Consider the following 23,234-nt stretch of genomic DNA (forward strand, 5'->3'; position numbering starts at 1 on the left):
AGCTCTACCTTTATGTGAAAACTAGTGATTTACCGGAATCACTTTCCGGGTCCGGCCGGATATTGCCATTTTTGTCTGATATCCGGATCCGGCCGGATCTTTACATGAAAAAAAAGTCCGGATCCGGCCGGATTCTAATTTGAAAAAAAAGTCCGGATCCGGCCGGATTCTAATTTAAAAAAAAGTCTGGATCCGGGCGGACTTGAAATTATTAGTCCGGTATATCACTAGTTGCCAAAGGGTTTTTCGATTTTTTTTTTTGTTAATTTTTTAGTATAAAATTAATCTAAATGTAAAAAACCTTTATAAAAGTATTTTAAATACACTACAAATGTTACTTTAAATTAATTATAATATGAAAAAAATTCAAATGATACAACAATATTAACGTATAGAAATAAATTTTCGTACCTAACCAAAATTTCATATCTTTACAAGTAATATATTTACTCTAGGTTCTTTTGTGATTTTTGTTTAATTTTTTTTTTCTGAAATCCCAGGTTCTTTGGTAAACATAAACTATTTTGTACATCAGATAAATAAAAGAAAATTAGAAAGTGTTGCTAACCAACTTTATTTACAATGGACACAATTTGTAAAACAAATTTTATTCAAACGAAAAAAAACACATGTGAATTGACTTGAATTAATTTATTACAACGAAACCAAAATTACTCCAAAAATACTGAATCCATCAATTATGTACATACGAATCATTTACCATTTCTCATCTTAGCAGCCTGCTAGCTATATTTTGAACTTAACTTTTAGAAGAAAATAGTTTTGCGAAATTCAAGTCAGACACTGAACGACGACTATTTACAATAAGAAAGTCTCTAGCACAACAAATCACGCCAGGGAAAATAATATAACAACGAGAATGTATTCTTGCCCGGTGGTTCGTATACGTATGAGGGAAGCTTGGTTTTTAGTAGAAAGGGTTGAAAGTGAAACGTTTGTTAGATCTCGGATCTTACACACAAGTTATGAACCTTGGTAACCTTAAACAGGTTGACGTTACGTGAAAAGTTTAAATTATACGCCAAGAAAAAGACATCTGGTTTCTCAGACGAGAATTTAGGAATTATGTCACAACTGTCCAAGGACAGAAACACGAGGTTAGAGAAAGTCAGCTTTAAAGAGGAGAAGAGTCATATCAAAAAATGGAGAGGAGAAATGTCATATTAAGTGAGTGAAGGATGTAACTTTTTCTTGTAATTACGTTCTAGTAACAAAGAAAAGGAAAAGTTGGATACTTCAAAGCGAACCTTCTAATTGGACGAATTTATAAAATTAAACTCTTTTTAATCTTTCAATTGAAGTCCGTTTGGTAGAAACGACATGTAAGGTTTTACACTGAAAAAATTACATTTATTACACTTTTCCAACCCTCCTAACAAAAATCCTTTAGAAAAACAAAAAAAATACGTTTTACAACAAAAATACAATAAACTATTTTGACTTGATAGACCTAGCAAACTCAAAATTTGTCTATAAACTAAAATAAATTGTCGAAAAATACAATTCAGTCAAGAGAAAGTTCAAAAAAAGACAAAACTAATTTTTACCTGATCGTTTTCTCATTAAATCTTAATACATATTTGATACCATTCTTTTTTGTTAAATTTTACTTCAAAAAACATCATCCCTGCCGAAATCCGGTTATAATAAACAAATGTACAATTCAAAATGTGACGTCACAAACAATACGCCACGACGTAATGATACGTCATCACTCGTCGTCGTCGGAATCGTCGAAGCGGAACTTCCTCTTCTTCCTCACCACTACGTCATCTTCCGAATCCGAGTCGCGCAAGTCCTGTTTCGCGGTTCCGCTCGGGGGGAGTTCCCTGTACTGAGGGGAAGTGGAGGGGGAGTCGTCTATTTGCAGGGACGAAGTGCTGAAAGTTAAACAATAATTACTATTTTAATACATAATCTTGTATTTACTTGTTCTTGCATTGTTGTGCATAAAAACTCACATTTGTGACATGAGTTTAGCAATATTTGATACTAAAGTTTTTTTTTTTGCGTTGTATGCAATATTAACTCAATAAAACTGTTAAAGTAGTTCTTCTCAGTTCTTTTTTTTTTGTTTTACAGTTGTGGAACTTGAGTATGGTTCCCAATACAAATAAAATATATCGGTGTTAAACAATTTTTTGCTGCGGTATTAAATTAGCTTTCAGCATTTAAATCACTAGCGGATTTTAAACGTTTGTCTGAATGCAAATTTGCTTTTAAATAACTTTAAATTCTCAACATTTTTCGGTCCTCGTTAGATTATATTAACCAGAGGCGAGTATCTTTGATTAATTAAATTAAAAAATTAAATATTTTAAAATTAAAGAAAAAAAGTGAAACTTTTAGAACAGCTGGATTTAACAAAAATCTATTTACAACACCTGTTTTGAAAAAAAAATGCTTAAGAAAATGTCATTACTTGGTTCTTTCTGGTAACTCTTGTTGGTATTAAAGTTTATATTTTAAATTGCAATTATAAATAGATGCAAAAATGACTGTTTTGTTTTGAACGTTAATAAAATAGTTGAAAATAGGCTGCTTGAAGTAGGCTGAGAGTATTGATGTCTTGAAATGAATAGTTTAAAATTTCAATAATCCTGACTTACAGAAGAAAAAAACCAACCGCTAGGCTGGGTAAAGAGCAACTGAAAAGTTATCTGAAATTTTTTTCTTAGTTTTGTCTTCAAAAAAAACTCAATATTGATTTATGTAGAGTATTGATTTTTCAAAAGAACGACCCGTGACATAAAACAAAATATTTTATAAATAAAACCCGCCACCAAGTTCAGTAAAGAGCAACTGAAACAAGTCACTTGCCAACTCATGAGCGAAATTTACCGCTAAAAATAATATTTGCCACTAACGGGCAGTAGAGGGCAACAACATCTAGAAAGGTTACTTCAGTTGAAATAAAATGTTACGGTTTTTAAGTTTTTATTAGTTACACAGTTATAAATTTTTATACTGATTTTTGAGGTTAGTGTAATTATTGGATTGGGTTTAATTTATAACTTTTTTTTTTGCATGGAGTAAGTATTATTGAAAAATAAGCTTGTAATTAAAATGAGCGGCTTCAAAACAAGATGTTTTGACAGTGAGCTGCATAACACTACGTTGTAGAAGATTTTTTCGTTTTACTAAACTTCCACCTAACATATAACGTACAATTAAAAAAAAATTACATTAAAACACTAAAAAAAAGTATATTTTTTAATAAACTTATACAAACGAAGTATAACATTATATTTAGTCGTTAATGAAAAATCAAGCAAACATTTAAGCCACTAAAAATTTATATGTTTTATATTTATATTATAAAATGAAATGTTTATTGAGTTTTTGAAAAAACATAAGTTTTCTAAAATTATTAGTTTTAAATCAAGTGTCTACGTGATTTAAAAACATGTGAACTTTTTCATAAACAACTCTTGGTCGAGACTGTGGTTGCTTTAACAATGTGAATTTATTTTTAAAGTAAACAATTTAGCTCTCAAAAAACAAACAAACTCAACTTAAAATGGTAATCAATCTGACACAAGACAAACACTCACATTGTTAAGAGTTGATTTTTTTGTAAACTGTAAACTTATTTCGTAAAATCATCAAAACTAAATTGCCGTTAAACCTCACGAAATGAATATATGCTAATTTTCTAAATTACTTTTAAAACTAGTTCAAATTTTTTTGCCACAAAAATAATCTCTTCTAAAAAAGGTATTTTTTGATTAATTGTTCTTCCAAACTTTAATAGCATCAAGTCTCATTTTAATTTTGACTTAAAAAAAAATTCATTAAACATGCAATCGAAAAACACATTTTAAAATCATTTTTTTCAGAGTCTTAATGCATTAAGACACAACTTCATAAGAAGTTTTTAAAACTTTTTTTTTCTTTAATTGATTTTTCTACTTGTAAAAATAAAAAAACAAAATTTCTTCAAACCTCGAGTCCATGACTTTCTCCGGGCTGCTGTCCAGCGCCACGTCATCGTCCTTCTTGTCCGTTGTGACGTCACCGCGAGGCCTGGTGATGTCATCCACGCGCAACAGCTCGATTATCCGGTTGATTTCGGCGACGTCGGTGTCCTTCGGAATCCTCCAGAATATCTGCAAAATTCATTTATACAGAAATTGGTAATCAATAAAAAGTTTTACTTTTATGTTTATTTATCTCGTTCTTGGGCTCAAATGCTAAAAAAAAACATTAATAAATAAACAAACATTAAAAGCTGCTTTTGCTAATTTTACATGGCTACGTCGTACCCATAGCCATGTAAAAATTGGCACTAAAAGCCAATAATCTTGCCGTCAAAAAAACTTTCATGCATTTCTCCTATTTTAAATAGCGTCTGCTTTGCTTATTTTATCTTTATATTTTAAGAAATATAAAGCATAAATATAATATATAATGCAAATAGTAAAACAACACCTGATTAAAGACACAATATTTTGACGATTCACAATGCAATTTATCAACCAAAACACATTTTCAACGGTAACCCGATCTCGTTTTCAGACTGCAGTTTAATAATTAAAATTGTATCAAATTTATTATATACTTGTTGTACCACTTTGTTTTCTTGTAATTGTAAAAAAAAAGATCTATAACGAAAGACAGCAATCAAGTAAGTTATTGTCAGCAATTACTCTCATTCATTTCCACGTAACAATAAAACAAAAGACTCAGACCTGATCCTTGTTGGGGGACTGTAGTCCAAACTTGCCCAGCATGGTACAAAAATTAGTATAATAAATTGAAATTATAAAAAAAGAAAAAAATTAAAAATTATCTAACTTGCTTTTGAATTAATGGGGTAGCTGTTAAATTTGCACAATCATACAAAATTGCACCAGGGATAAAATTGCACGAAAACACTTTTGCACGGTTTGAATTTTGTTAAAATTTTTATTAATTTTATTATTTTTTACCATCACTGTTACCCCTTACCCTCGGTCGGTAGCTTTTTTTAATTTTTTTTCTTTTAAACTCGTGCAAAACTGACTCTTGGTGCAAATTTGTCTTCGTGCAATTTTGACCCGTTCCCAAATAATGTATAAGTAAATAAATATCAGAACAATTTAATAGAGGTTCAGACCTGATCAGTGTTGGGGGACTGCAGTCCAATTTTCTTCAGCACCGTCTTGAACACCGGGTTACCGATCAGGTTTTCCTGGTGTTCGGTGAAAGGAACCAGCGGGATGGAATCCAGCTGCTGGCTCGGCGACGACGGTTGCGTTTCTGAAAATGTTAAGTTGACAAGATAAGCAACAAGATAATTAATTAGTATGAATTTAAAATATTTCTATTTAAACGTTGATTGTCTGAAGTGAAAATTAACAAGAGTGTGAAACAGTTTAAAAAAAAGTTGCAGTTATTCCGTTGTTTAGGCTGGAAGACTTTTAAAAAAAGTTTATGAAAAAGAGTAATTTTGAAGCAAAATTGTAAAAAATATCGAAGTCTTCCGGGTTTCTTTTCGGGTAATTACAAATCATGACATGTTAAAAATTGGCAACTGAAAATAACTGATTAATTTTAAACGATTAAAAAAAACTTAGGATGTGCAAACGGACCTGTTTCGCCCGTAGCAACGGCCTGCTGCAAACTGCTTGACAACCACCGGAAGCAATCGCTTATCACGTCACTGTCCTCGTCGTTACGTAATTGTTCGATCAGTGATGTCACGCTCAAGTCTGTTCGTTTACGACGCAAGTCACCGTGTTATTATGACGTGGTTAAGGTTTAATTTACAGTGTAAGCAACTTTAAAGCATTAACAAAACGAGTTCTGTTAGCATTATTTTGACTGATAGTGCATTAAAGATATTATATCAATTTGCATTTTTAAAAGTTTTTTATTTTAAAAAGCTGCTTCAAAAGCCACTTACCAAACCAAGGTTTCAAATAATTCTAACTGTTTACCAAGCAGCGCCACATGTGGCCGTGGTTGCATTTTTAACAAACTACTATTTAACACCTGTTTGACTAGTCATCAATTAAATAAACAATTTAATATTTTTCATAAATAACTATAATAAACAAACGTTCGAATTCTTCGCAATCGTTATCTGATTCATCATCGTTGTTGTCGCTGCTATCCCCGTCTTGATCTTGAGGAACTTCTTCCCTCGTCTTCTTGTTTGTTCTCCTCTTCGTCAGCTGTCTCCTGTGTTTAACAATAAATTTAATATATTTTGTTGTGGATGTTAACATGTTGTTAGTTTAATTTTCATAGTTACATTGAACGTAATAGGGATTCGGAGCATTAAGCTTCCTCAAGTATTGTTAGTTATTTTTTGATTTTATTGATATTTTTTAACCTAGTTTCCACACTTTAAATGATCTTAAAATTTCCTAATTGATTTATCTTTTCGCAAACAACTCTTTGGATAATCTACTACACCAAGCACCGCTTATAGAATCCCTTTCGCATTGAAATCTGGTTACGACCACGTCTAAAGCTGCACACGGTAAGAACATCGAATTAAAGTGCAATCATAAGCAAATGTGCCCGTTACAAGTATCTCATCAGCAAATACTCCAAAAAGCAAGAAGTTTATCAAAAATATTTTGACTATCTCTCATATTACGGTTGCTACTCTTAGAGGTAAATACTCATTTGAATGACCTAAAACTAACTTAATTAAAGAAAAAAGCGCAAGAAAGTATAAGTTTTATAACAGATTGACTCAAAAAAGCTACTGTTATAACGACTTACCTTTAGAACTAACTTGTAGCCATATGTGTTTTTAATAAAACTAATCTTACTTGTCAGTAATTGGAATTTAATCAATCTTCTGCTAATTTATAACATAAATAAAATAAATCTTACTTATCAGTGATAATTCCAAGCTCCAGCAACTTGTTGACGATCTTCTGCCGGGGCCTGGTCTTCCTCATCAGCGGTATCATGCCCCCTATGACGTCACAATCGTCCTTGCAGCTGCCGTAAACCTCCCGCAGCTCTTCCACGTCATCGTGCCGCCACACGCCAGTGTTCAACGCGCTGTTGTGGTTATAAACATATAATTATTATGACGTAATAGTAAACATATAATTATTTATAATAAATATTAATTATATGCAAGGACTATTCCTTGGGCACAACAGGCCTCAACAACTGATAACACTATGTTGATGTTATGATTTTTTTAATTTAATTTGAATTCAATTATAATTTTTTGCATCATTATATATTTTTAGTTATCCATCGTCTTATTTTTATTTTATTTTGCAGGCCTGAAGATCCCTTAGGGGTGAAACATTGTTGCCAAAGTGTGAATAAATAAATTTAATTTCTATAATAAATAGTAATTATAAACATATCGTTTTAGATGCAATATGCATAAAAATAATTAAACAACTGCTTTTATCTCCTGTTTATTTTTTCAGATTGCTGCGATGGTTGTTATTTACTGTAGTTCATTTTCACACGCAATTAAAAACAACCAGCCTACTACAATTTTCCTACAGCCTAACGTCATTATAAGCTGTTGTATTTTTTATTGTAAACAAGTTTTAGATGCAATATGCACAAGTGTATATGTAATTGTACAGGCTGAAATAAAGCACTTCGAACACTATGACTGATTAACATTAAAATGTACTTTATATGTGCTACGACAATCAGGTGTCACATTAGTGTAAAAAAAAATTAATGGTTCTTCAATGAATTCTTATGATAAGAAACTTGTTAAAAATAAAATATGTCAGTGGAGTAGCGTTTTGAATTTTTATTCATTCTAACATTAAAAAAAATGAAAAAATTTAAAATAAATAAGTATATGAATAATACTTTACTTAATAAAGCAAACATTTAGTTTTTAATACCAGGCCCGATTTTTTTAAAAAATTACTTTATATTTATCTGATAACAAATGATATGTAGGACAAAGTAGTAATTACAAAGTGAGACGTGTGGACTTAATTAAAATTTCATAATGATGTGATGAACGTACAATTATGACGTAACAATGAACTTGAAAGCTCGCAAGTTTACGCATTTGATCTCTCATTTCAAAAAGTAATAAAATAAAACACTAAAACAGTGGTTATTACAAAACTAAGTGTAACTGATTAGCAGTAGTAATCTACATAATTAAACTTATATCTGAATACTTAGTTTAATGCTTAAGACACTCCGTAAAAAAATAATTAATCTATACAAACTAAAATACATAACTTTTAAACTAAGCATGTTAAAAAATTTAGAAATAAGTACCTTTTTGTTTTGTTTCAGTAACTTAATATATTTAACAAGTCCCTATTTAACAATTTATTTAACAATAAATACAAATAAAAACCTCTTGTTTTGTTTCAATAGTTTAATATCTTCTACCAGTCCCCTTTTAACCAGTTGCTTTTTAACATCTTGCATTGTTCTCGTTTCATCTGCAATTTCCGACATGATTGCGTTCATTATACCTATGAAAGCGATTGATATATCAAATATAAATAATCAATACTATTTCTATAATCAAAAAAACATTTAATGCAAACTATATAGACCAGGGTTTCCCAAAGTAGACCAAGTGGCCCCCTTAGTTGACAGATACTCAGAAGGCCATGAGCAGCAAAGGGGCCACAGGGGGCCATGAGGTTTTAATAATTTGAAACTTACACTAGTTATTCTGGAGTTGCAATGCAGAGCAATGAAGAGTAATTATGTTAAGGGGGCCATAGCGTTTTTATTTTCTTTAAAGGGGCGATTTGAAACAAAAAAAAGTTTAGGAGATCCTGATATAACTTAATACTAATAAAATTTTACTAAATATTTCATAATGCCTGTAAAAGTGATTAACATATAAAACAGTAACAAGATAAAACAAGTGAAAAATAATCAAATTTATTAAAAAAAAGTATATTGCAACCAAGCTGTACAGACTGATAAAACTCGAACTTCCAGTAATCGACCGAGATGCTCTATTAGCAATAAATTTAAAAGTTTTTATAAACTAATACTGTTTATAAATATCACACTCTTAATATATATTTGGTATCGTAAATACAATGTTAAAGTATAGTGTTATTGTGCTCATTTTTTATGGCCAGCTTAAACATGTTTCAAATATGTATTTAGTATGATTTTCCTCGTAAATCTACTGGCAGGTACAACCTTTCAAACAAAAACTAAACATTTTAGATTAAAGGATTTTAGATAAACATGCACAATGGATATGCTTTACATAATATTTTATGCAAACTAACTTCCATCACTCAATTTTTCCTTGTGTTTTTCAAACATGTCATGAAGTTCTTCAACTTCTTTACTCGACCAGCTTCTGTTCTTGTCTTTCTTGCTACAATATTTTATATCATTAAAAAAACTAAATACAATATTTTATTAAAATAGTCAGTACTTTCAAAACACTTGATATTAACTTGTTTTACTAAGTTATGTGAAACTTAAAACAAAAGTAATCTGCAACAATAAGTTAGGTAGTTAAGGAATTATAATTGTGGTTTTAACTAAATTATTAACTTAAACTCGTTTTAATGTTAAAAAAGTTTAAATACTTTTTCTTTTACTGGTTAAATTATAAATAAAGCAGTCAATGATAATTTAGAACCTTAATACAAATAATTGTTTTTTAAACAAAACGTTTGCTAATTTCCTTAGTGGAACCAAAAACAAACACTTTAGGCCTTGTTGCTGAAACAACAAATAAATACTTAATAGACATAAATACATAACAAGGTGAACTTGAAAAGATTATTTTTTTTATTAAAAATTAAAACAAATCAAAGTGAGCCAAGATAATAAGCAACTAAGCACGTACGTGCTAATATAGAAATATTAAAACATAACAATAACTTAATCTAAAATACATTTTAATTTTCTAATAAAAGATCAGGTAGTCATCAGAACCAAGTTCTGGGATTTACTTGGGTCGAGTTCAAGCTAAAATAAAGTTTGGGTCATACCGCTTCTTTCATAAGACAACAGGCCTTCGGTAGACTGACATTTGGTTTCCTTTTTTGTTGAAACTCGTCAGTTAGTCGCTACCAAAGTAACCTACATAATTGTCATAAAATTACAACATCATATGAATATGACGCTTTAACTTGAAGCTATCGTTTGCTGGTATTACTGAGGAGTATTAGAAAAACGAAATCTACCGAAGACCCCAATAATCGAGTTGGTGTGATCAAATTTTTACGTTAACTTGAGCTTGCCTCGCGGCACATCTTATACAACTAAAACAAATGAAAACATCAAAATAAAACTAACACAACGTGTCCGGCAATTTCCAAACACTGCGTTGCGTTGTGCTTCCAGAACAACAGTTCAGCCACCACAGAGGGGTTCTTCTTGAAAACTTCGAAGAATTTTTTCAAAACCCAGTTGCCGAGCACCACTATCTCCCTGTAAGACTGATCGAACTTGGATGTCGCGTGGATCTGAAAAAAAGTTTTACTTGCTTTTTTGGTAATTTAAACGTCATGTTTTTCAAACTTTTGTTACAATGTTATTATCTTTTAGTTTATTTTTTTTTAGTTTATTTTTTTTTAGTTATATATGTCTTTATAACTGTATATTTAGGTAAACTATTATATTTTATCATTTAATAAAAACTGTACATACAAGGGATTCCCAAAGTGCACATAATCTAGGGGCGATTTTGGCAATTAAGGGGGCGTTTATAAGTAATGCAGAAAAAAGTAAAGGAACAATTTACTAGTAAACGGGTGATATTGTATCTAATAATAATGTATATAATATTTGGTTAACCTTGATATATACCAACGAAACAAAATTTAAAAAAATCTGAACATGTTAGTTATAGAAAAACAGTTTGTCAGCATTGTTGTATAAAAACAGTTAATTTCAACTAAAACGAAACAAACCTGCTGAAAAGTTCTGAAAATGGATGCTTGAAAGAGGAATCCGTACATTTTCAATTGGTAAGCAATTCTGTGCAGCATTTTGACAATGCAGTGGTTCAAGTGGTGGCCGTTTGACTCGTAAGAGTTCAGTAGAGTGGCGTATGCACGAATTACATTTGAATCAGCAAATCTGTTGAAAAATAATATTTTTTACTTTAAAACTTGTTTTAAAAAATTGTCTCATAAAAGTTTAATACTCATACCACATTAGAATCAGCAAATCTGTTTATATTTCATTTATTAAACTATTTTTTTTAACACTGCAGTATTATTTATTTTGTATGAGTGTAACAAGGTTGCGTATGCACGAATTACGTTTGAATCTGCGAATCTGTTTATATATTACTTTTTTACTTTTATTAAACTAAACTATTTTATTTTACTGTCTATTTCATAAGAGTTCAGTAAGGTTGCGTATGCACGTATTACATTTGAATCAGCAAATCTGTTTATTTTAACTTTATTACATTTATTAAACTAGTTAATTTTATTTTACTATCTACGGTGTTGCCACTCGTTTTTTCAAAATTTTTTCCAGGTTTTCCAAATTTCTTTCAGGTTTTTAAAAGTACACATTTTTGGGTCTATTTATAGTTTAGAGTTGAGTTAAAGGTAAGAAACTGTGTTAAATAGTATAGAAACATTGAAAAGATACTGTAAAGTTATTTAAATATATATTTTTAATATAAAATTTTTTGATGAAAGCAAATTTTCATTTTATTTATAGGATAGATTTTTTGAGTCAAATCGAAATTTTACTACAGAACATGTGAAAATTGTTAAAATTCCAGGTTTTTTTCAAAATTTCTCAAATTCCAGTTTTTTTTTTTTCCTAAATTGTCAAATTCCAGGTTTTTCAAGGTTTCCAGGTAAAGTGGCAACCCTGTATCTATTTCATAAGAGTTCAGTTGAGTGGCATATGCACGAATTACATTTGAACCAGAAATTTTTTTTGAGTGTTATTATTTGTTAATTTTTAACACTACAACATTATTTATTTTGTATGAGTGTAACAAGGTTGCGTATTACGTTTGAATCTGCGAATCTGTTTGTTAAAAAAAACAGTTTTATAAATAACAAAAACTTTAAATATTAATTTTTTATCACGTTCATTTAACTTTAGCGCGGTAGCATCTGCACTATGAATCTACTGGATCCGATATGTTTGTGTCAGTTTATTTTTTGTTTTTGGGATCCGGTCAATTTCTTATTTTAGTAGAAAACGCCGGATCCGGTAGATCACCAAAGTGCACAATTAACAGTATGAACAAATCAGTTATAAAATTGGAGCCATAGGACACGATGCTTTTTTGACAAAAAACTATTATTTGATCTCATTTGAATGCTTCAAATTCTGACTGTAAGTTATATTTCGAATTTTCATGATTTCTAAGTAAAAAAAAATTTAAGTAAACAAACTTTTTGATATATTCTTCATAGTCGAATTCTATTTCTTTTTTTGTTCTTCTTATGTTATTAATTTCTTCTTCTTCATTATCGCTTTCTTCTATTTGAATGTCGACCGACGGTTCTACTAGCGCCACTACACCTAAAATGATTAAGATAATTTAATGAAAAAATTAACAGAAACAGTAATTAAGATGGTTGTACTGTACCTATTAGATTGTTTTTAAACTTAAACAGTCCAGTTACAGTTTAAAAAAAGTTTTAAAGCTCTGTTTTTCTAACAGCTTCCTAAACATGAAAACTTTCTTTTTTCTCTAGACCAGGGTTCGGCAAACTGCGGCCCGCGGGCCACATTAAAATCTTTATTCAACTAGTTTAATATACAAATATTTTCGAAAACACAAAAAAAAACATTTTAGTGTTATATTTTAAGAATACTCTATCGCCTAAATTTTTGTGTCCAAAAAAATTGTTATTAAATATGTTTTTTAAAGCACATAAAAAACGTTTCTTTTTGACCTGGCGACCCTTGCTCTAGCCTAAGTAAACCCGAGTGATTAAAAACTCTGTACTTCAGTGCTTCTGAACCTTTTTCTAGTGGCGGAACCCTTTTCCAAAGTTCAACTTTTCCGCGGAACCCCTAATTTTAATTTTACACAAAATGTTTAATTAAATAAATGTTCTTTTTGAAATTTCGAAAGGCTTCGCGGAACCCCATTTCAGAAGCACTGCTGTACTTGTTTTCACAGCCGATATCTTACTTGGTCTAATCTCGTGGCCAAATTTTTTTTTGTAAAGAGGAGCTGTTACTGGGTAATGGTTGCTGAAAATTTATAAAGCGTAGATTCATTAATGACCGCTAGAGTTACAAGAACTAAAACTATGGTATCTAAGTCCTACGGTATTTGTATTAATACTGTTTTAAATATAATATTTTTCATATGGTTCAATTTTAACTACTGTTGTTTTTCAAATTATGTAACCCTTTTTTATCGTAAAATATAATATTTTATTATTCAAATAAATAATATTTTTAAATTTAAACAGCCACTCTTCTATCACAAAACTTCAAAACTAAATCTATTTACATAAAAAAGAGAAACATTGTATTATAACGGAATTCTTTGAAACAAAACATTAACTATTATAAATCCAAAAAAAGATCTTCTGCTTTAATTAACTATTTTTCCAAGTCAATAAATAATGTCAAATGATTCATATAAGTCTTTTTTTAATAATTCAAACTATTTTAAGGAAGTATTCAGATTCGATGGCAGTTATGTGTTGAATCAAATATAATCACACAAGCTTTACAACATATGCTTTTTTTGGTGTAAGATTTTTCAAACATACAGTTTTGTTATCAATTAGTCGGCTCACACCAACTTCAAATTATAGTCAACAGATTTGCAAAATAGAATTACAATTTCGGTTATTGAATTATAGATTTATACTAAAATTTTAGAAAATGATTGCATTATTTTTATAATGACGTCACTAGATCCTTCAGAGTATAATTGAGTGAAGTTATAAAATATCTATTCTTTGACAAGTTTGTTTGTAAAAGCAGCATAAAAATGGTATGGTGATATATAAAGTGGTATGAGTTCACAATGTTTCATGGCTGGTTATTTTTAAACCAATTTCAAATGTAATCTTAATGAATTAACCTATAACTTTTATACGAAATGTTATTGTTTAATGATAGACATTGTTTAATCCAATATTTGTGACAATTTTATGAACGCAAGTAGATAAAATTATTTAATTCGTATTCTAAATGAAAAGTTTCACAATATTTAAAACATTTTGTGCCGGTTGTTTTCAATAATTTTCTAAATACAATCTTGTACACGTCTTATTATAGTTATATCATTTATCAAATCCAAACACACGAGTTTTACTAGTTCTTGTAGTTGGAAAACACGAGATTATGAGTTGATGAAAATTTATTAAAAATGCTCTTCTAAAATATCACTGTAAACTGTGTTGGCAGAACACACGTGAGACGAAGTTAACTGAGACATGTGATGGTTCAATGTTGATACATCAAGTTCAAATTTTTCTTGGTAATACCAATCAGATCCTTCTAGGGAGTTGTATCACTTATACATAGAAAAATTTTAAACAAATGTTTGCAGCAGTTTTGTAATGACGTCACCATGAGCACATACTTGACAGTTAGTTGCACTTTTAAAATTTAATTTTTGTAAAACACAGTGAAAGTCGCTGATGGTTCAATGTTGGTTGGCATTTGACCAACTGCAAATACTGTGTTAGGATTACTAGAATTTAGATGTATTTTGAACTCGTAATTATTTGAACAAATACATTTATCGAATGTTTGCAGTATTTTTATGATGACGTCACAACTTAATTCAGGCTGCACTCAGGTGAATTTGCTTGAAATGTGTTGTTTGTAAAAATTTACATGAAGAATTTTAGTATGAAATGCTTTTATTTCACACAACAATCGAAAAATTTGAGTTTTGAAGTATATTGATTATCATTTGGTGCTGATTTACAAAATTTTGTTGTTAATAAAAAGAAATTTTTTGAACAAATGTTTTTTTTTTATATAATTACACCACTACGAGATTTAGAGTCTATTAAAAAATTGCTGTAAAAATAAACATGAAAAGTTCTCTTTCTATATTTATTTTTCAAATTTTATTGTCTCACTTCCGAAAAATCTTAGGTTTGTTATATTAATGATGTTTGGAAGAAGACCTTGTAACTTCAAAAAATGTATTACTAATGTTATTGTACTTCCAAAAATATTTTTAAGTTACAAAAAACTGAATGCTGACATTATTAGTATGAATATATACCCTAAATATAAACCCCACAAACAACAGCTTCATCAGTACCTATTGGGCAATGATTGAATACTTTCTAATTTTAACAAACAAACAACTTACTGGACAGGTCGGCTTTCAATATTTCCTGAAAGTTTTTCGTCTGTTCCTCCACATTCGAATTAGACGTTCCGAACAAACCCGATTCTGGCCAGATTTGTCTGAAAAATAATAAAATTCATCAGAAAACAATAATGAGTTTCTATTTTTTATGATAAAAAAGTCTAAAATGTAGAATAATAAATCAAATGTATCTGAAAGTAAATAGCTTGCTTTAATACTTAGAAAATTTGTTAGTTTTCCAAAATTAAAAAACTAAACTCAAGATGGCGTAAAGACTAAAAACTTAACTAATAATTAAGGATTATTGATGTCGGTGTGTTATGTTTTGATTTTCTTAACGTTTGAAAATTAAAACAAATTATGAGCTGGCACTTTATAAATCTAATAATTATGAAAACTAACAAAATAATTTCAATATGTTTTCAATAATAAACCCATCTAAAAATGAAGTTTCAAATATGTAATAATTTTAAACATTTTCAAATGTTTCAAACATTTTTTAAGAACTTGTTTGAAGTGTTGTTGAATAATGCAAATTCAGTGAAGTAATGAATACTGAGCTACTGATTTATTTTTAGTAGTTAGGAATTTTTGTTAACATAGTAATTCTATAATAAACAAATAAATTGTCAAAGAAGTTAAATACTGATCATTAAAAATTACAATTTTCGTAAAATATTTTTGCAAACCCAGTAACTTTAATAATTAGTGTGCTAAATATATTAGCCAACTATCAAGCTATTACCACCCAAATATACTAAGATGAAAGATATTGTGTAACACCATTGCAAATGCCTCCATTTGACAGATATTATTGTAGACCCAGTAACTTTAATAATTAGTTTTACTATTTCAACAAACTATCAATTTAATATCACTCAAATTAACTAACTGAGATGACGGATGCTGAGTGAAAACATTAGAGATTTCACCATTGTTGAGCTATTTTTGTATGTTGACCAATTTGATTATTAATTATAAAAACTAATGTTTTGACAATTTCAAATATTACTATAACAAACTAACTGAGATAAAAGATACTGTGTAACACTATTGCTAATCTCACCATTAGTGAGATATTTTGTACATTGAGTAATTTAATTTTTACTTCAACAAACCATTCTTGATATTTAAATTATTAATCAGACAAATTAATTTATTTTAAATATCTCTCAGTTTACTAACTGTGAAGACAGATACTGCGTGACACCATTGCTGATCTCTCCATTGGTCAGATACTTTTGTATGTTGAGCAACGATACTTGTTGTTGTTGGTTCTCTGTAAGGTGCGAAGTTGCGTCGAACACTTTGATGTTGGCCGGGTGAAGCGACAAGTCTTTCTCCTGTGAATCATTGTTATTTGTAAAAAATATTGTAATATCTATACTTAAAATAAATTTGAAATATTTTGATAAAAGGTGTCTATTTTGGGGAGAAACAGCAAATAATTTTTTATTGTTCTCATTTACTTAGTAATATATGTTTTTACTTTATTAACATACTTTTTTAATTTTTATCAAATTTTGTACTCAATATTATTTTATTTACTTAACAAAACAATTATATTTGTTCTTATGTTTATTATCTTCATTCAAATGCAAATATTTTTCTAATTTTCGTAAAAACTTATCATACCTGCAGATAACTTTCTACTTGTTCTCTTATTTCTTCCCACTTACTCATCCTGCTTTCGTTATCGGGATAATTGTCCGGGTGTAGTGACTTTTTCTTGCCTTTATTATAGATAATAATTAGTAAATATAGTTTAACACATACACTTTTAGTTAAATTTTTTGTACTGCATATATTAAACAGAAGTTTAAGACATGTTCCATTCAACAGCATTGTTATTAAGCAACCTAAAATCTATTTCATCAAACACTTATCAATTACTTTTGTTAGCAAATAATTTAAAGATTAAATTTTGAGTAAGTAAACAGTTAAAGGTTTCATCAAAAATATTCAATTCATACCAATTAACATAATTGATAAAAATTAATTAGAGATAGATTAACAGTTTATAATTACATAATTATAAATAAATCAATTAGTAGTTTAACTAAGATAAGCAAACCTACGAATATAAAAATAAAACAAACAATAAATATAATAAAATAAGCAACGAACAAAAATCATAACAACTTATAAAGATTAGATTTATAAACGTTCTATTGCTTGCATAAATCAGGTTTAAACGTTTTTATAAATAAAGATTCTAAAACACTTAGATGATAATTATTACGTGCTTTACTTATAATTGAAAAATTACTACCATTATAATTCTTTGCACAATCATAATTGTTTAATAAGTGTAGGCTGAAATCGATTTTATTATTATTGTTGTTATTATAAGGATGATTTTTTTTTCTAACAATATAAATATCAACAATTAGTAGATGTAAAAAATAAACAGAACAACTAATAAAGACTGTTAGCTTACAGTATGAAAAAATTATGTTACCTATTTATATAAAAAATTATGACGATTTGCAATAAAAACAGTTTTTGTCATGTAAGAATTTAACCTGCTTTTTTTCGTTTCTTTTGTTGCTTGCGTCCTTTCGTTTCAACAACTACTTTTCCATCTCTGGATAAAAAAAAATCATTTAAACAAGTTGTTATATGTTTTGATTTTTCAAAAACTAATAAAAAGATATCAACTTCTAGAGGAGAAATTATATTTATTTAATTCTTCCAAGACTTTTTACTCGGTCAAAGACCTCATCAGTGCTTATTTAAAAATTTCATTCAAATAGAATCCATTTGAATAAAAACAAGTAATTCAAAAATGTTATTTATATGAATATTACTTTTAACTGCCTGTTTTTGGTCTCCAAAAAAAAAATATTGGAAGATAAAACGCTATCACAACTTTTTGTTTGTTATATATATTGTACATCATACATAATATATAACAATTAAAAAGATTCAATAGTAATTTCAGGACGGATAAAGTATTTCTACAAAACTAGTAACTTAAAATTGCTTTATCTTAATTTTTTAATTTTTGGTTTTTTAAAAAGTCTACAAAAAACCAAAAAAATATTCGGGTCAAAACGTTTAACTAGATAATAATATATAGAAACACCGTTAGCATGGTGTTTATTTTAAAAAATTTATTCGCATGGGCCGAACTAGTCTATACACTTAACAAAAAATACGGCGTTTGTTGTTTAATCTACCAACCATTTCAAATAATAAATATTCAACTGACTTGCAAAAGGTTTCGAACATTTTCAGGAAAAGGTGAGTCGTCAGCACAGCGTCTCTCAGAAATGCCCTGCACTGCTTGCGTTCGTCGAATTTTCGAAGGATGATCACGAATATTTCACGGTGCTCCACCACGTAGAATATGTTGTCTGTTTGAATGTTATCATATTTGAGGTGGCTCGGGTTCGAATCTCAGTAGAGGTACTTTTATTTATAGGATTTGGTACTTTACAACTGTTCTTATTAATTAGTTGTGTGTTTAAAAGTTGTGAAATTTTGAGGTGTCTCGGGATCTCAGTAGAGGTATTTTAATTTATTGTTTTATTTTTTTTGTTTTTCGTTTATTTAACAATATAAGAAAAGTCAAATAAGTTGGGATTTATTGGATTGAAAGATACTTTTACTTTTTTTAATTTAATTTATTCAATTAATTCAAACTCATTTTACAACTTTTATTTTTAGAAAAAACTTATTAAATATACAAAAATGCATTAAAACTGCTATAAAGATAACTCACTGAGTAATACTTTAGCGCTGTTCTTCAGGCTAACATCTTCTGAATGCGACATGAACTGAACTGAATACAGAAATTCTTGGTAACATCTCAATGCTAAGTGAAGTCTGTGTGAAAATATAAATATATTTAAATATTAAAAAGAATTGTACTGAATACAGAAACTCCTAGTAACACCTCCTAAATATGAACAAATTTCACAGTATGTTCAAGTAGGGCAGGTCAGTAACAAATTATTTTGTGAAGACCAACTGTGAACGATTATTTAGTAAAGAATGAAAAACTTTCAGTTAGCAACTATAATTTCAGACACCAAAAAACTTATTCTTGATAATATATAATCAATAATACTTACAAAATGAAAACTATGTAACTTTAAAGCATATGATGTACAATTTACCATTTAATTATATTATATTAGTGCAGTTAATCAAACTTCTATAGCTACTATTCAAACTTCTCACGTCCACAATTATATTTTAAATTAATTAGAAAATAAATAAACTTAATAATCTTTCTTTACAATTAAATTAAGTAAAAAGTTTTAACTTTATAAAAAAAATAAATCAAAAAGGTAATTTAGATTAATTTGAATTTATTTTACCGCCTAAAAAATTGAGTATGATAAAAAAATTTACACAAGTTGTAACCACAATCAGTAGTAGTAAAAAATAGATTATAAACAACTAAGATTGCTTAAATTTACTTTTTATCTATTTATCTAATATTCTGATTTGATTGTTTCACAGAACTAGTTCAATTTTTGCTAGAAAGAACTTATAATTATAAGTACAGAAAACTTAATTAATAATATTTATCAACAGTTTTTAAATGGGCAGAATTTGATATAAACAACAGTTAACTTTTACAAGAAGACAAAACTGTGACTAGAAAATATTGTAAAATTTTTAATGCGGTTAAAATCAAATTTAATAAACAACTTTAATCTAGCATGTTCATGAGAATTCAATAATAACTACCATGTGTTTTTATGAAGTTATAACTGTTATTCTTGTGCCAAAACTTTCACTTATGTGTACTACATAAACATATGGAAGAATTTCAGCAAAGATTTACATCTTCTCAAAACAATTCATGTGTTATAAATTACACTTCAGCAGAAAAATCGATAAAACGTTTACAACAGCTGGGAACTACCAGCATCCGATTTAAAATACTCGCCTGCATTGTGGCTAACAATAATGTGATTTGCATGTTAAAATAGCAATGATTTATATCAACTCTTGTGATTAGGACATTCGCCTACTTAATTTAGGTAAATAAATAACATTTTTCATTGGTGCTTAAATTTCGAACGACTTAATACTTTTCAAGTAACACTAAAAGCTTTAGTTTTAGCTAGCATTAATATTACTAAATGTAACAAACTATACGCAAAGCTAGTAACAGACATATACATGCTGCATCAAACAATTGCAATGTTCTATTTCGATTCTAATTAACTTTAGTTGCTAAATAACATTTCTTTAATATTAACAAAATGGTTTTATATGTTTCAAATAAAACTATAACGTTAATTGGTTTATAGTTTTACTTTTTTATACATTTAGATATTCTGACCTAAACTATACAAGAAAAACCTTTTTCAAATAGTTACACAACATTTTGAATGTCGGTTTTAGTTTTGGTAACCGGTTAGGTCTTAATTACTTTTAGCATACGTGGGAAAAAAACAAATTGGGTTGCTTACTTCCTAATTATAAAACAAAAATACTTATAGCCAAGGCAGTTTAAGAGCTTTAAATTAAATATAAATAATTTTCGTACAAAGCGTTATACATCAATTGTGAGAAAAATATCTTTTGTAGTTTCCAAAATTATTATTGAATCTTTTATAAAAGGTTTAATTTAGAAAAGTGAAACCATTAAATCAAGGTTGTATGAATTAAGATGATACATTTTTTCGATTTAGATAAATTAAATATAAAAATTTTGGCCATCAACAAATATATAAAAAACACACAATTTAAACAAAGCAGTTGCAAAATTTTACTCTTTAGTTTTAACAAAATAAGCCAAAGGGTTATTTCTTGAAATAAATTTTTACCACACTTGCACTGCGTAAAATTACAAGAAATTAAAAATACAACTATGTACATTGGTTGGTTGTAAAAAAATATGGCGACCCTGAAAAATACAAAAGAACCTTATAAAACTTACTTGTAGTTCTTAACTTGTTAAATACAAAAACAAATAGAAACAAGTAAAAATTTAAATTTCACCTTCTCTACCAGGCTTAATGTTACTTACTTACTTTGTGAGCTTAATTTGTAAAGAGTAAATACCAAAGAAGACAGAAAGAACTAAAAATTAAAAAAATACTTTCTTGACCGAGTTTAGGCATTACGATGCATATTACATGTAATTAACAATAACATAATAATGATGTAAAACAAAGTTTTGAAAATTTAGCAAAGAGATGAATTATTAAAAATTCACCTTCTCGATCAGAGAACTAATACATCCTAAGAATGCATAATGCTTCTAAAACTTACCTGTTGTTCATTGTTAAATACAAAAATAAAAAATCACCTCCTCGACCAGGCTTGCGCGTCGTGCTTGTCATTCAGCATGAGTTCGTAGTAGTTGAGCAGGTTGGTGTCGATGAAGTGGAGCGTTTGCAGGTTCAACGTTTCAGATACGTACTCTACTTTGAAGTCTGCTGACCTGAAAGTGATTATAATTTAATATATATATTTGAACTACTTTAAATAATTAAATGTTGTTACATATTATACTTTTAAGTCGGCTGATCTGTAAGTGATAGTATTTAATCTAAAATAAATAAATAAATAAATATATATATAAATATATATATATAACTTTACTCATTATACAAAAAACAACTAATATTCATATTGTTTGCTTAAGTTTCATCGTTAAAACGATTTCAACCGTTGATCAGAACAATATAAAGAAAACTGCAAACAATTTTAAAGAACTACAAAAAACACATTATGTCGTTTCAATTAACTTAACTATTCATATATAGTGTTTTATATACTTAAATATATACAGATACATATTCTACTTTGAAGTCTGTTGATCTGTATGTAATAATAGTTCAACTAATTGTTATTCAACTAACTAATATTTACTTTTGTATAACTGAAATATGAATATTGAGATCAACTGATATTCAACCCAGGTGATATGAAGAGTGATCGTAAACATTTATAAAATCATACACTTTAAAAAGATTATACAAAAAATTAAACTTAAAGGCAGTAAAATAACGCATTACTGTCCTGTTGTTTTTTCTGAGAAGAAAAACTATTAATTTACAAGATACATGTGATAAATGGGAAAGTTTCGTTATCTTTACTGACAATTTAATTTCCCGTCTATTAAAAAGTCTTCGTTCTTTAAATTGTATAATTATTATTAATTTTAAATTTTGGCATGCATACATTTCAATGTATCTTTGTTACAATGAAACTGTAGCTTGATAAATAAACGTCTGAAAAATGTCACATAAATATTCAGGGTTGCCAATCGTTTTTTCAAAATTTTTTCTGGGTTTTCCAAACTTCTTCCAGGTTTCTAATATACACATTTTTGGGTCTATTTTTAGTTTTAAGTAAATTTCTATATAAGAAACTGTGTTAAATAGTACAAAAACATTGACAAGATACTGTAAAGTTACTTTAAATGTGTTTTTTAATGAAAATTTATTTGTTAATGACAAAAAAATCTTATTTCTATGATTGATTTTTGGTGTCAAATCGAAATTTTACTACTGCAAATGTTAAAATTATTGAAAATTCCAGGTTTTTCCAGGTTTTTTTCAAATTTTCTCAAATTCCAGGTTTTTCCAGGTTACTTTTGCCTAAATTGTCTAATTCTAGGTTTTTCAAGATTTTTCCAGGTTTCCAGGTAAAGTGGCAACCCTGAATATTAGATACAATTGTTATGCATTTATAACAAGATTGATACTTTAAAGTTTTATATTAAAAAAAGTATTTAATTAATCTTTCGACACGTAAAAAAAAAAAAGCCGTTCATAAAAATTAAAGTAATATTTGTGTATTAAGTTATTGATGACATTTTTGCTTTTGTCATACACAAACATACTATTAAAATATTTTAAACCTTATAAATAGTTTAATAAGTTATTTTATAACTATTTTCATAAAATATAAAAAAATTATATACAACTTGTATAGTTTACTAAACTAGACTTTTTAAATCCTAATATTAAGTAATTTAAAAGTAATTGGTTTCTCGTTTTTTTTTTCAAGTGTAGTTTTATTT

At 28.3% G+C, this 23,234-nt stretch overlaps 1 protein-coding gene across 1 annotated transcript in view; it reads right to left on the reverse strand.

Moving 5' to 3' along the window:
- Positions 1 to 598: 598 nt before the first annotated feature.
- Positions 599 to 23,234, reverse strand: part of LOC145834903 (protein timeless homolog) — a 60,660-nt gene continuing 38,024 nt past the window's right edge. Inside the window, exons 10-27 of the mRNA XM_082942431.1 lie at positions 21,513 to 21,647; positions 18,963 to 19,066; positions 18,450 to 18,594; positions 17,761 to 17,822; positions 16,871 to 16,968; positions 16,421 to 16,578; positions 15,236 to 15,333; positions 12,327 to 12,456; positions 10,869 to 11,037; positions 10,252 to 10,421; positions 9,228 to 9,319; positions 8,324 to 8,444; positions 6,853 to 7,026; positions 6,065 to 6,186; positions 5,595 to 5,714; positions 5,120 to 5,262; positions 3,967 to 4,130; positions 599 to 1,901 (exon numbers count right to left, since the gene is read on the reverse strand). Coding sequence (XP_082798557.1) covers positions 1,733 to 1,901; positions 3,967 to 4,130; positions 5,120 to 5,262; positions 5,595 to 5,714; positions 6,065 to 6,186; positions 6,853 to 7,026; positions 8,324 to 8,444; positions 9,228 to 9,319; positions 10,252 to 10,421; positions 10,869 to 11,037; positions 12,327 to 12,456; positions 15,236 to 15,333; positions 16,421 to 16,578; positions 16,871 to 16,968; positions 17,761 to 17,822; positions 18,450 to 18,594; positions 18,963 to 19,066; positions 21,513 to 21,647 — 2,374 coding nt within the window. The 3' untranslated portion in view covers positions 599 to 1,732. The remainder of the gene's footprint in view (positions 1,902 to 3,966; positions 4,131 to 5,119; positions 5,263 to 5,594; positions 5,715 to 6,064; positions 6,187 to 6,852; positions 7,027 to 8,323; positions 8,445 to 9,227; positions 9,320 to 10,251; positions 10,422 to 10,868; positions 11,038 to 12,326; positions 12,457 to 15,235; positions 15,334 to 16,420; positions 16,579 to 16,870; positions 16,969 to 17,760; positions 17,823 to 18,449; positions 18,595 to 18,962; positions 19,067 to 21,512; positions 21,648 to 23,234) is intronic.

The sequence above is a fragment of the Thalia democratica genome, chromosome 4 (assembly GCF_965202585.1).
Source record: "Thalia democratica chromosome 4, ktThaDemo2.hap1.1, whole genome shotgun sequence".
In the NCBI taxonomy this organism is placed as follows: Eukaryota; Metazoa; Chordata; class Thaliacea; order Salpida; family Salpidae; genus Thalia; species Thalia democratica.